Genomic DNA, 15,862 nt, shown 5'->3' on the forward strand with positions numbered 1-15,862 from the left:
AGGACAAAAATGAAGTCACCTTGGAGGAAGGAAAATATTTGGTTTGCGTTTTGGGAAGGAAGGGGTTGAGGTTGATCCAGTTTGGCGGGGGGAGAATTTCCTTTCGCTCTTTCGCAGCCAAAGAAGCCGAAGGTTGGAGGGGGCCGGGTGGCAGCGGGCGGCAGGTCGGATGGCGAGCGTTGTGTCCATCCGTGGCCGGGGACCGCCTCGTGTCCCCGACGCCTCCGTGCACGAGCAGCGCTGCACCCGGGAAGAGTCGTGTCACCTCCAGACCAGCCAGACACTCGGAAAGGCTTTTTTTTCCCACCCCCCCACCCCACCCCCCCTCCTGGATTCCTACACTTGGTCATCTTCCTCCTTCTGCCTTGGATATGATAAATGAGATTTCATACACACTAATAGGTCTCTAAAACTCCTTTTAATGAGGTCATCTAATTAAAATAGTCGGCATGATTGAATCCGCCTTGTAATGGGTGATACGACACGGAGCACCTGGGGGCTGGGGGGGGGGCCAGGACGGGTTTTTGGGCGTTACGGGAGATTTCTTGGCCCCCCCCTGGCTGGGGGCTTGGGGGAACAGCAAAGGTGGAAGTAAGATTACTTTATTTTTTTAAAGCCGAAGAGAGGAGCTGCGCGTGTCCCGGGAGCTCCCACCCTTCTCCATCCTCCCTGGCCTTCCCCTTGGGGAGGTCTGCATCCCGACACCTCCCGCACACCCCGGGGCGGGGGGGGAAGGAGGGGGGGGCTCCCGCTTCCGTCGGCGCTTTCAATCCAGGCTCTGACCGCTCGTCTCCCGAGAGAAGGGATGGGAAAAAATACCACTCTGACTTCCATTTTCTGCCACGTTGGGAAAGAGGCGCTCGGTGAGAGAGGGAAGAAGAATCCCTGTAGGAATTGAAGCAATTTGGGGGGAGGGGGAAGCGGTGGGGGTCTCTGAAGCGTATCCTTTCCTCTGTACCACCCCTGGCTTCCTTCTTAATTTATAGGAATTTTTTTTTGTTTGGGGTTTTTGGTTTTTGTTTTTTTTTTTTTTTTTAATGTAAAGAATTGCACTGAACTCTGTAAACAAAGATGCTGCTTTTTGTAGCTCATATATATATATAAAAATATATATTAAAAAAAAAAAAGGTTACATTTGTAGTATATACCGCAATAATATTTTTTACGGCCCCTTCTTTTAGTGGTACTTGTTCTGGTGGCTTTTGTGTAAATACGTTCTGCTGTAGGTGAGATAAGACACTTGTAAAGGTTCGACTTTCTAGTTTCGGCTCGACGCAAAACGACTAAGCATGTATATTTTATCAAGCTCATGTATTTTTGAAGTTTTTATGTACTATAAAGTGTAAAAAAAAAAAACAAACAAAAAAAAACCAAAAAAACACAACAACAAAACACACCCCCCCCCCCAAAAAAAAAAAAAAAAAACCCAAAACCAAACCACAAAAAAATTAACTTCACCTGGCAATTGGCAGAGAGAGAGGAAAAAAAAACAAACCACAAAAGCGATTCCTGGCCTGGGCGAGGTGTGCGGGGACACGGGGGAGTCTGAAGCTAATGAAGGGCTAACGAGAGGGGCGGTGTGTGAGGGGGGGGCAGCCGGGCCCTGTGCTGAGCGGCTGCTTGTGGCACCCCACGCTGGAGGCAGGGGTTTGGGTTGGCTCCCCGAGTATAAAATACCCCCTGCTTTTTCTTTTTTTTTTTCTTTTTTTTTCTTTTTTTTTCTTTTTTTTTCTTTTTTTTTCTTTTTTTTTCTTTTTTTTTCTTTTTTTTTCTTTTTTTTTCTTTTTTTTTTCTTTTTTTTTCTTTTTTCTTTTTTTTTTTCTTTTTTTTCTTTTTTTTCTTTTTTTCTTTTTTTTTCTTTTTTTCTTTTTTTTTTCTTTCTTTTTTTTCTTTTCTTTTTTTTTCTTTTTTTTTCTTTTTTTTTCTTTTTTTTTCTTTTTTTTTCTTTCTTTTTCTTTCTTTTTCTTTCTTTTTCTTTCTTTTTCTTTCTTTTTTTTCTTTTTTTTCTTTTTTTTCTTTTTTTTCTTTTTTTTTCTTTTTTTTCTTTTTTTCTTTTCTTTCTTTTCTTTCTTTTCTTTTTTCTTTTTTCTTTTTTCTTTTTTCTTTTTTCTTTTTTCTTTTTTCTTTTTTCTTTTTTCTTTTTTCTTTTTTCTTTCTTTTTCTTTCTTTTTCTTTCTTTTTCTTTCTTTTTCTTTCTTTTTCTTTCTTTTTCTTTCTTTTTCTTTCTTTTTCTTTCTTTTTCTTTCTTTTTCTTTCTTTTTCTTCTTTCTTTTTCGTTGTTTCCCCCATCTTTTTTTTTTTCCCCTGTCTTTTTCCCCTGGCTCTGATGCTCCGGTTGGAGGTGCCGGCCGGGTGGTTGGATTCAGCGCAGCCTCCTGGGGAAGAAAAAGCCTTTTTCACCCCAACCCTTCACCATTTCCACCAGGGAGAGGTGGTTCGGACTCATCCCATCCCTTGAGGCTGTTCCTGCCCCGGGGTGTTCTGTAAGTCATTTCTCCGTTTTTTCCCGGATAACACTAACCATGGGGGGGCTTCTCCCCCCCCCAGCTCTTCCCGTCCCACGGGGCAGAGCGGCTGCTGTCCCCGGGGTGTTTGGGATTAAGGTCCTTTTTGCGTTAGCGCCGTTCGGGAGCACCTCGGGGTTGGGAACAGAGATTCCCAGGATGGAAAACTCGAGCTTCCTCGCTCTTCAACCGAGAAACTTTGCGATTGAAACACAACGGTCGGGAAAAAAAAAAAAGAATAAAAGGGACTCAATTTCTCTGTAAATAATTAACGGAATACAGTATTAATGTCTCGATGCTGAGCTTCGTTAGCTTCTAGATCCGATGCGCGTGTTCTGGCACCCTTCATGCGGGGGGGTGGGGGGGTTTGGGACTTCCAGACTAGTGCTCAAAATAATTAACCTGTCATTACTTAACAAGCATAAACAGACTGTATTTAACTTTGTCACATAAGATATATATATAAATATATATATATGCTGTAAAATGAGGGGGGGGGGGGAGGGGAGGGGAGGAAAAAAACCTTTCTAATAAACCAATGATTTGTGGAAAAAAAAAACAAAACCCAACCCAGAAGTGTGGTCGTGTGAGATGACTCGGAGCCCGGGGCCCTCTTTTTCCTAAAATAACAGTATTAGATGCTGGGTTCATGGAGTAAAACTGCTTCCGATTGGAGTTCTGTGGTCGGAAGATGCTGAGCTGGATACAGAGAAAATGTAACCTTAATTTTTTATTTATTTATTTATTTTCTTTAAAGGATTGATATTTTGGGAGGAGGATTAAGTGGATCCTGTAACCGTCTCTCCTGACGCCATCGACCCAGCTGCTCAAACTGTTAGAAGGGGGGAAATTGGGCAAGAAATGGTGGTGGCTGGTTGGTTGGTGGTGGGGTTGGCCACCGTGCCCTGGCGGTGAGCGTCCCACCCGCCCCATCCTCCCGCTCGGGGCTGTCCCTCGCCCCGCTCCTGCAGCCAGTGCAGCTGTGGGATGTCGGGGTGCTGCCTCCAGCCCCCCTGCCCTGCTCCCTGTCAGCGGGGGTCACAGACTCGTGGAGTTGGCAGGGACCTCTGGAGATCACCCAGTCCAACCCCTGCCAGAGCAGGGTCACCCAGAGCAGGTCCCACAGGAACGTGTCCAGGTGGGTTTGAATGTCTCCAGAGAAGGAGACTCCCCCACCTCTCTGGGCAGCCTCTGCCAGGGCTCTGCCACCCTCACAGGAAAGAAGTTCCTCCTCATGTTCAGATGGAACTTCTTATGTCCCAGTTTCTGCCCGTTGCCCCTTGTCCTGTCTCCGGGCACCACTGAGAAGAGTCTGGCCCCATCCTCCTGCCACCCACCCTTTAGCTATTGCTCAGCATCGATGAGGTCCCCTCTCAGTCTGCTCTTCTCCAGCTGAACAGCCCCAGGTCCCTCAGCCTTTCCTTGTAAGAGAGATGCTCCGGTCCCTCATCATCCTCGCAGCCTCTGCTGTACCCTCTCCAGCAGTTCCCTGTCCTTCTGGATCTGGGGGGCCCAGAACTGGTCCCAGTGCTCCAGATGGGGCCTCCCCAGGGCAGAGCAGAGGGCAGGATGACCTCTCCCCACCTGCTGGTCACCCTCTTCTTAATGACCCCCAGGATGCCATTGGCCTTCTTGGCCACAAGGGCACATTGCTGGCCCATGGGCAACTTGTCCACCAGGACTCCCAGGTCCCTCTCCAGCAGGTCACCCCCCCACCCTGACCTCCCTCGGGGGCTGCGGTGCTGCTTGGGCACTGCGGGGACCACCCTAGGCCCCCCTGGGCTCCCCAGGACCCCACAGCCCCCCCGTGGTCCCCACCTCCCTTCCCACCTGCAGCTTCAGAGTAGCTTATGAGAGAGCGAACCCCCCATTTCCATACGGGGGGGGGGGGGGGGCTGGATCCCAGCGAGATGCTCCGGTGCCTGTCCCTGTCCTCAGCCCCGGGTGGGCGAGAGGAGCCCCCCCGGCACCTTGATTGAGCCTTAATTGAGCGTCTTTAAATTAACTCCGCAAATGGGTTAATCCGAAGGGGACACGTGGGCGAGCAGCGTGCCAAGTCGGGCCTCTGCTGGCCCCAGCAGCCACCGGAGCCCTGACTGGCCGTACTGGGGTGGCTTTTCCTCCCCCGAGGACAAGGAGCCCCTCCTTCGCCCCATTCTGGGCTGTGTCCCCCCCCCCCCCCCGACTCCGCCACCAGTCCCCTTTGCCGGAGCCGGTGCTCGCCTCCTGGGCTGCCCCCACCCTGCTCCCCCCCACTTTGGTGGCCACACCTGATGCTGGCGGGGTGACGGGGGGGGGGGGGGAGCCAGGCGTCCCCCCACTCCGTTTCTGCCCCGTCCGGCTTGGGGGGGGTGGGGTGGGGGGGAAGCCTCGGGGACGATGGAGGGGGTCCCCGCGGATGTCCCCCCCCTCGCCGCTGTGTTTCCGCTGGCCGGGCCGTGGCCTCCTGCACCCCGAGATAGGCAACGGCGGGGCCGGGCGAGTGATGGGCTCGCCCCGCTCTCCGGCGGGAGGAGGGGGGTGGGCGCAGGCCGTTGTGCCACCTCCCGCCACCGCCGTGTCCCCCCCCCCCCCAGCCCCTCGCCGTGTCCCCCGGTGGCACGGCCACCCCCTGCCCTGCTCTGCCGGGCGTCTCCATCCCCAGACAAAAGCAGCGCGTTCCTTCCCCGACCCCCCCCCAGCCACCCCCCATGGGCATGAGCGGTTGTGCTTGCGGGGGGGCCCCTTCCTGTGTCCCCCGGGCCCGCCGATGCCCGTCCCCAGCTGTGTCCCCTCAGATAAGCGGGGGACACACGTCGGGGCGGGCGGTGCCGGGGGTTGCCGGCCGCATTTCGGGGTGGCGATGGGGGCTGCTGCTGCCCTGCTGCGGGCCCTGCTGCTCCTCGGGGGGGGGCCGCTCGGCCCCCGCCCTGGGGCTCCTCCGGGACCACCCCACTTTGTACCAGGGACCCCCCGGCAGCTATTTCGGCTTCGCCCTGGATTTCCACACGACCGCGGGCAGGTAGGGAGACACGGGGGGGGGGGGGGGGGGGGGGGGGGGACGGACGGGGACGGGCACGGCACCCGTTCCCCCCCCCCCCCACCTCGACACCCCCTGTGCCCACCCCAGTCCCAGCGTGGCGGTGGGGGCCCCCCGTGCCAACACCTCCCAGCCCGGCGTGGCTCAGCCCGGCGCCGTCTTCCTCTGCTCCTGGCCCCCCGGCGACACCCCCTGCCGCCCCCTCCCCATGGACACTGCAGGTGCGTGGGTGCCGTGGGGCGATGGTGGTGGTGGTGGGGGGGTGCGGGGGGGCTGCCAACCCGGCACCTTCCCCTTCTCCCACTCCCCCAGGAGACGAGACCGAGACCCAAAACGACTTGGAGCTCCACACCTACAAGTCGCACCAGTGGCTGGGGGCGTCCGTCACCAGCTGGGACGGCAAACTGGTGGTGGGTGCAGCCGGCGGGCGAGGGGGGGTGGGGGGGGGTGGGCACCCAGGGTGGGCCACCCACCCTGTCCCCCGTCCCCCGTCCCCAGGCCTGCGCCCCGCTGCAGCACTGGAACGCCATGGAGGGGCAGCAGGAGGCTTTCCGCACCCCGACGGGGGGCTGCTTCGTGGGTGCCCCCGGGCTGAAGCGCGTCGCCTGGTACTCGCCCTGCCGCGACCAGGTGATGGCCGGCACCTACCGCCAGAGTCGCTACGGTGAGGACGGGGGGGCGGGAGGTGGTGTTGGGTGCCCCCCACCCCCGGTTGGGGGGGTACTGGGTTGGAGGGTGCTGGGGTGGGAGATGTCGGGGTGGGGGGTACTGGGGTGAGGGGTGCTGGGGGGGGAGTAGTATCCAGGTAGGAGATATCGGGGTTGGGGGGTACTGGGGTGGGAGATGTCGGGGTGGAGGGTGCTGGGGTGAAGGGTGCTGGGGGGGGAGTGGTATCCAGGTGGGAGATATCAGGGTTGGGGGGTACTGGGTTGGAGGGTGCTGGGGTGGGAGATGTCGGGGTGGGGGGTGCTGGGGTGGAGGGTGCTGGGGGGGGAGATGTCGGGGTGGGGGGTGCTGGGGTGGAGGGTGCTGGGGGGGGGAGATGTCGGGGTGGGGGGTGCTGAGGTGAGGGGTGCTGGGGGGGGAGTAGTATCCAGGTAGGAGATATCGGGGTTGGGGGGTACTGGGGTGGGAGATGTCGGGGTGGAGGGTGCTGGGGTGAGGGGTGCTGGGGGGGGAGTGGTATCCAGGTGGGAGATATCGGGGTTGGGGGGTACTGGGATGGAGGGTGCTGGGGTGAGGGGTGCTGGGGTGGGAGATGTCGGGGTTGGGGGGTACTGGGATGGAGGGTGCTGGGGTGAGGGGTGCTGGGGTGGGAGATGTCGGGGTTGGGGGGTACTGGGGTGGGAGATGTCGGGGGGGGGGTGCTGACCCTGCCCTGTCCCCACAGCCTACGACAGGCGCTACTGCGAGATCGGCTTCAGCGCGGCCGTCACCCCGGTGAGACGGGGGGGGACACTTGTGGGGTGGGGTGTTGGGGGGGTGGCGTGGCCGGGCTGCCCCCGGGAATGCCCCCGGGATGCCCATGGGGGTGCAGAGGGTGGAGCCGGGATGGTACCCCGGGTGGGGGGGTTGCTGGGGTGGGAGATATGGGGGTTGGGGGTGGTGGGGTGGAGCTGCTGAGGAGGGAGATGTTGGGGTGGGGGGTGGGGGGGTGAGAGTGCTGGGATGCTGGGGTGGGGGTGCTGGAGTAGGAGATGCTGAAGTGGGGGCTGACGGGATGGGGGTGCTGGGGTGAGGGGTGCTGGGGGTGGGGAGTGGTATCAAGGTGGGAGATATCGGGGTTGGGGGGTACTGGGGTGGGGAGTGCTGGGGTGGGAGATGTCAGGGTGGGGGGGCACTGGGGTGGGAGATGTTGGGGTGGGGGTGCTGGGGTGGGGGTGCCAGGGTGGGGGTGCCAGGGAAGAGGTGCCCCAGGGTGGATGCTGACGCCGGCTGGTCCCGCAGGACGGCACGCTGGTGCTGGGTGCCCCCGGCGGCTACTACTTCATGGGTGAGTCCTGGCCACCAGGCTTTGCCACCTGGGCTGGCCAGTGCCGGGGTACCCACCCTCGGGCGGGCATGGCAGGAGGGGGCACCCAGGATGGGTGGCCAGCAGGTGCCCTGTCAGCGCTGTCACTGGCCCCGGTGTCCCCCAGGGCTCCTGTACTCGGTGGAGGTGGATGCCATCCTCACCCGCTTCCACGGCACGTCCCTGCTGTGGCCTGAGCGCCCGGGGCGGCCCACGGAAGACCCCATGTCCATAGACTACGAGGATGGCTACCGGGGTGAGCAGAGGGCATGGGGCAGCCCTGCCCCATAGCTGGCTTGTGCTGGGGCACAACGGGGGTCACTGGTGTCCATCTCCCTGCAGGATACTCGGTGGCCGTGGGCGAGTTCGATGATGATCCCAAAACCAAAGGTATGGCCAGGAGGGCACAGGGGCCAGGGCCACCTGTGGGGGGGACACGGGTCCTGGGCACCCCTGGGCTCCTGGACATGAGTTGTGGCAGCTCAGGAGCCCTGGCCATCCCTGTGGCCCCGATGCCCACCCCTGTGTCAGGGGTATCCCTGTGCCCCCAATGCCCACCCCAGTGCCAGGAGGTATCTCTGTGACCACCCCAGTGCCAGGGGTATCCCTGTGCCCCCAATGCCCACCCCAGTGCCAGGAGGTATCCCTGTGCCCCCAATGCCCACCCCAGTGCCAGGAGGTATCTCTGTGACCACCCCAGTGCCAGGGGTATCCCTGTGCCCCCAATGCCCACCCCAGTGCCAGGAGGTATCCCTGTGCCCCCAATGCCCACCCCAGTGCCAGGAGGTATCTCTGTGACCACCCCAGTGCCAGGGGTATCCCTGTGCCCCCAATGCCCACCCCAGTGCCAGGAGGTATCTCTGTGACCACCCCAGTGCCAGGGGTATCCCTGTGCCCCCAATGCCCACCCCAGTGCCAGGAGGTATCTCTGTGACCACCCTAGTGCCAGGGGTATTCTTGTGCCCCCTATGCCCACCCCAGTGCCGGGGGCTACCTCTGTGCCCACCCCAGTGCCAGGGGCATCCCTGTGCCCCCAATGCCCACCCCAATGCCGTGATGGTGGCACTCAGGGCTCTTGTCCCCCGCAGAGTTCGTGGTGGGGGTCCCCAACAAGAGCAACACGAGGGGCGAGGTGAGTGGTGCCCGGGGCCCAGCTGTGGGGGGACATCCGGTGGCGGGGACACCGCTGGGGATGGACACCCCGGGGTGACACCGGGATGGGGACAGGGACAGGGACGGGGCCTGACGCTGCTCTGTGCAGGTGGAGATCTTCAGTATGGGGATGACCCTGCGCCGGCTGCAGGGCATCGCCAGCGAGCAGGTGACCCCCTACCCCACACTAGCACCCCACACTGGCACCCCACAGCACCCTGCCCCCCTGCCCTGCCACCCCACAGCACCCACTGGCCCCAGACCCCACATGACATCACCCCACTGCCCCCTGCCCCACTGCCCCATCACCCCCAGTGCCTTTCCTGGCCCATCACCCCCCCAGTGCCTTTCCCACTCCTCCCAGTGTCCCCCTTACCCCACTGCCCCCTTCCAGCCCCCCATGGCTCCCTGGTGCCCACCGCCACCCTGCCCATTGCCCTGTCACCCCCCAGCATCCAACTGCCCCCCTCCGGTCCTCCATAGCACCCCTGCTCCCCCTACCCCGTAACACCCCTGCACCCAACTACCCTCCCCCCCAGCACACCCCACGGTATGATGCCCATCCTGCCCCCCCTGGTGCCATCCCCCCACCCTGCCCCTTTCCAGGTGGCATCGTACTTTGGGCACACCGTGGCCGTGGCTGATGTCAATGGGGACGGGTGAGAGCCGGGACTATCTTACACCCCCATCCCTCCTGGGGGCACCCTAGGGTGCTGCCCCTTGCCTGGCGCACCCCTGGGTGCCACCGGTCCCCAAATCTGGGGACCCTGACCCCCATGCTGGGTGCAGGCAGGACGATGTGCTGGTGGGTGCCCCCCTGTACATGGCCCGGCACCCCGACGGCCAGCGCAGCGAGGTGGGACGCCTCTACCTCTACCTGGGGGGTGGGCACCAGCCCCTCACCCGACCCCCCCAGACCCTGACGGGCACCCATCCCTACGGCCGCTTTGCCGCCGCCATCGCCAACCTCGGGGACCTGGACAAGGACGGCTACGGCGGTAACACCAGGCTGGCACGGGGGTGGTGGGAGGGCGGGATGTGCCACCCCCCCCAGTGCTCGGTCCAAACTAGTGGGGAAACTGAGGCAGGACCCCCCGGGAGGGTGGGGGTGCCGGGATAGGGCACCCGGTGGGTGCTCACGTTCCCTGTGTCCCCAGACGTGGCCGTGGGTGCCCCGTTAGGGGGTGATGGTGGCAGTGGGCAGGTCTTCATCTTCCGTGGGCAGAGCGAGGGTCTGATGGCGGTGCCCACCCAGCGCCTCGACAGCCCCTTCACCGGCCCGGCCGCCTTCGGCTTTGCCCTGCGCGGGGCCACCGACCTGGATGGCAACGGCTACCCAGGTAGGGGCCTGCCATGTGGCCACCGCCATGCTTACCCCCGTGCCACCCTGGTGCCACCCACCCTGTCACTGACCCTCTGCTTGTCCCCGCAGATCTGCTGGTGGGGGCTTATGGGGCAGACACGGTGGCCGTGTACTGGTGAGTGCTCGTCCCGCTGGCTCCGGTGGCAGCATGGCCAGGGGGATCCCTGCCCGGGTCCCCTGGCACCTCAGCTCTGTCCCTGTGTCCCAGGGGACAGCCCGTGGTGGTGGCCCGGACCCAGCTGAGCGTCCCTGACGGTCTGAACCCTGAGGTGCTGGAGTGTGTCCTGCCTGGCTCTGACACTCGTGTCAGCTGGTGAGCAGGGTGGTGGGGACACTGCCATGGGGACACTGCCATGGGGACACCACAGACGTGGGGACATCTCCCCGGGGATGGTGGCAGGTCCCTGAGCGCCCTTGGGTGATGTCCCCCTTGCAGCTTCACCGTGGTGCTGTGTGTCAGTGTGACGGGCCAGAGCATCCCCCAGAACATCAGTGAGTGCCGGTGTCACCCGGGGGGGACAAGGGCACTGTCAAGGTGTCACCAGGGGTGTCACCGGTGCCATGCCTCCCCCCCCCCCGCCATGCCCGCTGTGCCCTGCCAGACCTGGAGGCCGAGCTGCAGCTGGACCGGCTGAAGCCCAAGCTGTCCCGGAGGGTCCTGCTGCTGCAGGGCCACCAGTCGTCCTGGCATGGGCCACTGGACCTGGCCCCGGGGACACCCCCCCTGTGCCGCAATCTCATCGCCTACCTGCGGGTATGGGGACAGTGCCAGCGCGTGCTGGGACAGGGGCATCCCCAGCCCCAAGGGAGCGGGGGACAGGGATGGGGACAGTGGCATCTACAGCTGGGATGGGGACAGGGATGGGGACAGTGGCATCCCCAGGCCAAGGGGAGTCGGGGACAGGGATGGGGACAATGGTATTTCCAGCTGGTATGGGGACAGGGATGGGGACAGACAGTGGAGTTCCCAGCCCCAGGAGGGTGGGGGACAGGGATGGGGACAGTGACATCTCCAGGTAGGATGGGACAGGGATGGGGACAGTGGTGTCCCCAGCCCTGGTGGGGTGTCCCAGGGGGGTGGGCGTGGGGTGCCCACCGGGTGCTCTGCCCATGGGTGTCCCCTGTCCCCAGGACGAGGCCGACTTCAAGGACAAGCTGAGCCCGGTGGCCCTGAGCCTGAGCCTGGCGCTGCCCAGGGGGGGCCCAGGGCTGGTGCTCTATGGGGACACCCTGGTGCAGGCACAGGTAGGGGGACACATGGCTGAGCCGGGGACATCACCGTGGTGACTCAGGGTGGGCTCATCCCCATGGTTGGGCCAGGACATGTGTGGGGACACCCAGCCCAGGGCACCCACTGCCATCCCAGTGCTCCAGCCCCACGGTCCCCAGCCTGTCCCCAGTGTCCCCAACCCCTCTCTGGGACACAGCCTCTGTCCTCCCTGCTGTCCCCAGTGCTTCTGCAGGATGTCCCCCTGTCTGCCCTGCTCCATGGGATGTACCCCCAGTGCCCCTCACTGTCCCCGGTCCCTCCCCAGGTTGTCCCCTCTGTACCCCTTGATGTCCCCAATCCCCCCAGTGCCCCCCATTGTCCCCAGTACCTCCCCGGGATGTCCCCCCAGTGCCCTCCACTGTCCCCAGTCCCTCCCCAGTATTTCCCCTCTGTCTTTCTTGTTGTCCCCAATCCCTCCCCGGCACATCCCCCCAGTGCCTCTCACTGTCCCCAGTCCCTCCCTGGGATGTACCCCCAGTGCCCCTCACTGTCCCTGGTCCCTCCCCAGGATGTCCTCTCTGTCTCCCTAGTTGTCCCCAGTCCCTCCTTGCGATATCCCCGCAGTGCCCCTCACTGTCCCCAGTCCCTCCCCAGAATGTCCCCTCTGTCTTCCTTGTTGTCCCCAGTCCCTCCCCGGCACATCCCCCCAGTGCCTCTCACTGTCCCCAGTCCCTCCCCAGAATGTCCCCTCTCTACCCACTGTTGTCCCCAGTGACTCTCCATCCCACACTCCCCCCAACCCCGTGTCCCCCTGCCCCAGACCCACATCATACTGGAGGACTGCGGCGAGGACAACCTCTGCGTCCCCGACCTCCGCCTGGCCGCCGACACGTGAGCGCCCGGGTGGGCGAGGGGGGGAGCCCGCTGTCACCCCGGGATGCTGAGCCCTGTCCCCGTGTCCCCCCCCCCCAAGGCCCAGCCGGCGCCTGCTGATCGGGGAGGAGGCGGTGCTGCGCCTGCGGGCCGATGCCACCAACCAGGGCGAAGGAGCCTTCGAGACCGAGCTGCGGGTCCAGCTGCCCCCCGGCACCCACTACCAGGCGGCCCGCAGCAGCATCCCGGTGGGTGCCCGCCGGGGGGTCCCAGGCATGCCCGGGGTGGGGGGGCTCACGTCCTGTCCTTGGTGGCCATCACTCGCCATTTGGGTGCCCAGCATGGAGGGGCTTATGCCCTGCCCTTGGTGGCCATCACCCTCCATCTGGGTGCCCAGGGGTGATGGATGCCTGGGGTGCCTGGGGTGGGGGGGCTCATGCCCTGCCCTTGGTGACCATCACCATCTGTGTGGGTGCCTGGGGGTGATGGGTGCCAGGGGATGCCCGGCATGGAGGGGTCTCATGTCCTGTCCTTGGTGGCCATTGCCCTTCACGTTGGTGCCCGGTTGCAATGGGTGCCCAGCATGGGGGGGCCCACACCCTGCTCTTGGTGGCCATTGCCCTCCCTCTGGGTGCTCGGGGGTGATGGTTGCCTGGGGTGCCTGAGGTGTGTGGGGGTCACATCCTGTCCTTGGTGGCCATGGCTCTTCATGTGGGTGCCCGGGGATGATGGGTGCCCAGGGTGCCCATCATGGGGGGCTCGTGCCCTGTCCTTTGTGGCCATCACCTTCCATGGGGGTGCCCGGGGGTGATGGGTGCCAGGGGGTGCCCAGTGTGGAGTGGCTCATGCCCTGCCCTAGGACCACGCAGGTCCCTGGGGTGGCTGGTGCGTGTTGGTGTCCATGATGTGTCCCCTCCCCGTGTCCCACCCTGTAGGGGCAGGAGAAGCTGAGCTGCAAGCCCAAGAAGGAGAACGGGACCCATGTGGTGCTCTGCGAGTTGGGAAACCCCATGAAAGCGGGTGCCCGGGTAAGGGGTTGGGGGCTGAGCCCATCACCCTGGTGTCGGGGATGGGCATGGTTGGTGGTGGTGGTCGGTCACCCACCCACCCTCCTGCTGCCCCCCCAGATCACTGTGGACATGGAGCTGAGCGTGTCTGGGCTGGAGGACATGGGTGATGCCATCACCTTCCAGCTCCAGCTGCAGAGGTGACACTGTGCCAGGCCCCTGTTCCCCTGTCCCCTGCCCACTCTAGGGACCCAGCCACCTGGGACTTGGTGGCCTCAGTGTGTCCCCACACTTGGTGGCCATCCCTCACCCCTCTGTGTCCCCGCAGCAAGAACAGCCCCAGCTCTGCCAACGCGTCGGTGATGGTGACAGTGCCCGTGGAGGTGCAGGCAGAGATGGACCTGCGAGGGTGAGGGTCCTGGGGGAGGGCACAGGGAGACAGGGGTGGCCCTGGGGGGACACTGACCCCCTTCTCCTGCCAGGAACTCCCTGCCCGCCACCACGGTGCTGCCCGCGAGCTGGCACAGGGTGGAGGGCAGCCGGCGGCTGGAGGACCACGGCATCAAGGTGGAGCACGTCTACCAGGTAGGGTGCTGCACCCATGGGTGCCCAGGGGACTGTCCCCTCCCCGGTGCCACCTAACCGTCCTCCCGCAGCTCCACAACAAGGGTCCCAGCACCGTCAGCGGGGTGACCCTGCGCCTCGCCGTCCCCAACCAGTTGGGTGGCCACGTCCTGCTCTACCTGCTGGAGCTGGGCACCGAGGGGGGCATGAGCTGCGACCACCCCACCGACCTCAACCCTGAGCAGGTAGGGTGCTCCCGGGGGACCCACACCCACCCCTGGGTGCTGGGTGGGTGTCAAGGTGGTGTCCCCCTCACCTTTTATCTCCTTCCAGCTGGAGATCCCTCGTCCCACAGGCGCAGCGCCCCGGAACGGCACCCACCAGCGGGAGCGCCGGGAGGTGGAGGAGCCGCCGGGTGCAGGGCTGGAGGAGCCCGTCCCCGTGGTGAGTGGGTGCTCCCCGGGGACCCTGCGGCCCGTGATGGGTGCGGGGGGCCCAGGTGGTGTCCCCCTGGGTGCCGGGGTGGGGGTGAAGGTGACGCCGGCCGTGTCCCGCAGGACTGTGGCAATGCCACCTGCGTGGTCATCGCCTGCCGAGTGCCCAGCCTGGGCAAGGACCAGCGGGCGCTGGTGAGCGTCCGTGCCCTCCTCTGGATGGACACCCTGCAGCAGGTACTGTCCCCTCCTGGGGACAGGGTGGCACTGTGTCCCCAGGGTGTCCCCACCATGTCCTCTCCCTCATGGACAACCCCGGGGAGCTGCAAAGAGCAGCCCTGGGGACTCCGGGTGTAGGGTCGCAGGTGCCCCGTTGGCCGCCAGCACCCCTGATGCCATGTCCCCATGTGTCCCCACGTGTCCCCCACATGTCCCCATGTCTGTCCCCAGAGGGAGCACCTCCTGAAGCAGTTCCTCATCCAGTCGCGAGCCTGGTTCAACACCTCGGCCATGCCCTACCGCGTCCGGCCCCGTGTCCTGCCCACCGGGGAGGCCATGGTAGGGCTGGCAAGGGGATGAGGGACACGGGGACAGGCTGTGGTGGCAGCAATGTCACCCACTTGTCCCTCCACAGGCTGTCACTGAGGTGATGCGTGCCAGCCCTGGGGGCGAGGGGGCCGTGCCGGTGTGGTGGGTGGTGCTGGGGGTCCTTGCCGGGCTCCTGCTCCTCACCTTCCTCATCCTCCTCATGTGGAAGGTGAGTGGGCAGGGAGGGGACACCGGGGACACCAGTGACACCACAGTGGTGGGACACTGATGGCACTGGAGGGACCCATGAATGGGGAACCCAGCCCTGGGGGTGGGGGCTGCAGGCACAGGGTGGGGGGCAGCACCAGGAGTGATGCCATGGGGTCCCCCAGGACCGATGGTGAGGGGTCCCCCGGGGCCGGGCTGTCATCGTGTCCCTCTTCCAGATGGGTTTCTTCAAGAGGACACGGCCACCCAACGAGGAGGACACGCAGGAGCTGGCGCCCAGCCAGGCCCAGGATCCAGAGGGTGCCCAGGGCTAGCGGGGTCCCCTGGGGTCCCCCTGTGTCCCCACCCCACGGCGTGTCCCCGATCCTAGCCCTGATGTCCCCAGTGCCCCTGCATTCCCATGGGGCACCCCCCCATCCCAGCCCCATATCCCCAGCACCCTTGGGTGCCCACAGGACCCAGCACCCCGTGGCTGCCCCCAGACAATAAATCTCTGCCTGGCAACCTGGTGTGACCCGTGGGGTGACGTGGGGGTGCCCCCACAGGGCCTGTGCCAGAGGAGGCGTGGGGAGGGGACAGGACACATGCAGGGGTGAATAGGGACAGGGGGTGCCTTTTGGGGTGCCCAGGGGCCCGTGTGGCTCCGCACAGGCCTGGCGGGTGGGTGCTGGGGGGCCGGTACCGGGGTCGGTCCCGGTGTGTCGGTGCTGGTACCGGGGGTGGGTGTCAGTGCCGGGATGCCGGTCCAGCGCTGGGGACCAGTACTGGTACAGGTGGGTCGGTGCCAGGACTGGGGTCGTTCCCGGGATGCCGGTACCGGTACCGAGACCCGGTCCCTGGTCTCAGGGCGGTACCGGGGGTGGTTACAGGGGGTCGGTTCTGGTCTCGGGGTCAGTCCCAGGATGCTGGTGCCAGTATGAAGGGGTTGGTGCCGGTACCGTGGCTGGTCCTGGGATGCTGATGTGGTAC

The 15,862-nt window shown here is 63.2% G+C and overlaps 1 protein-coding gene across 1 annotated transcript; it reads left to right on the forward strand.

Moving 5' to 3' along the window:
* The first annotated feature begins 5,346 nt into the window (after positions 1-5,346).
* Positions 5,347-15,395, forward strand: ITGA2B (integrin subunit alpha 2b). The gene is given in 31 exon segments (XM_074162720.1): positions 5,347-5,388; positions 5,390-5,505; positions 5,614-5,744; positions 5,836-5,933; positions 6,022-6,187; positions 6,914-6,963; positions 7,471-7,516; positions 7,662-7,790; positions 7,877-7,924; positions 8,623-8,666; positions 8,796-8,855; positions 9,293-9,345; positions 9,476-9,684; positions 9,844-10,026; positions 10,119-10,164; positions 10,258-10,362; positions 10,486-10,541; positions 10,652-10,803; positions 11,181-11,294; positions 12,080-12,150; positions 12,233-12,380; positions 13,068-13,160; positions 13,260-13,339; positions 13,468-13,548; positions 13,622-13,724; positions 13,796-13,948; positions 14,037-14,147; positions 14,261-14,374; positions 14,588-14,695; positions 14,772-14,894; positions 15,112-15,395. Coding segments are annotated over 31 exon segments (3,129 nt in total). The 3' UTR covers positions 15,208-15,395.
* Positions 15,396-15,862: the final 467 nt, after the last annotated feature.

This window comes from Numenius arquata, chromosome 23, assembly GCF_964106895.1.
Source record: "Numenius arquata chromosome 23, bNumArq3.hap1.1, whole genome shotgun sequence".
NCBI lineage: Eukaryota > Metazoa > Chordata > Aves > Charadriiformes > Scolopacidae > Numenius > Numenius arquata.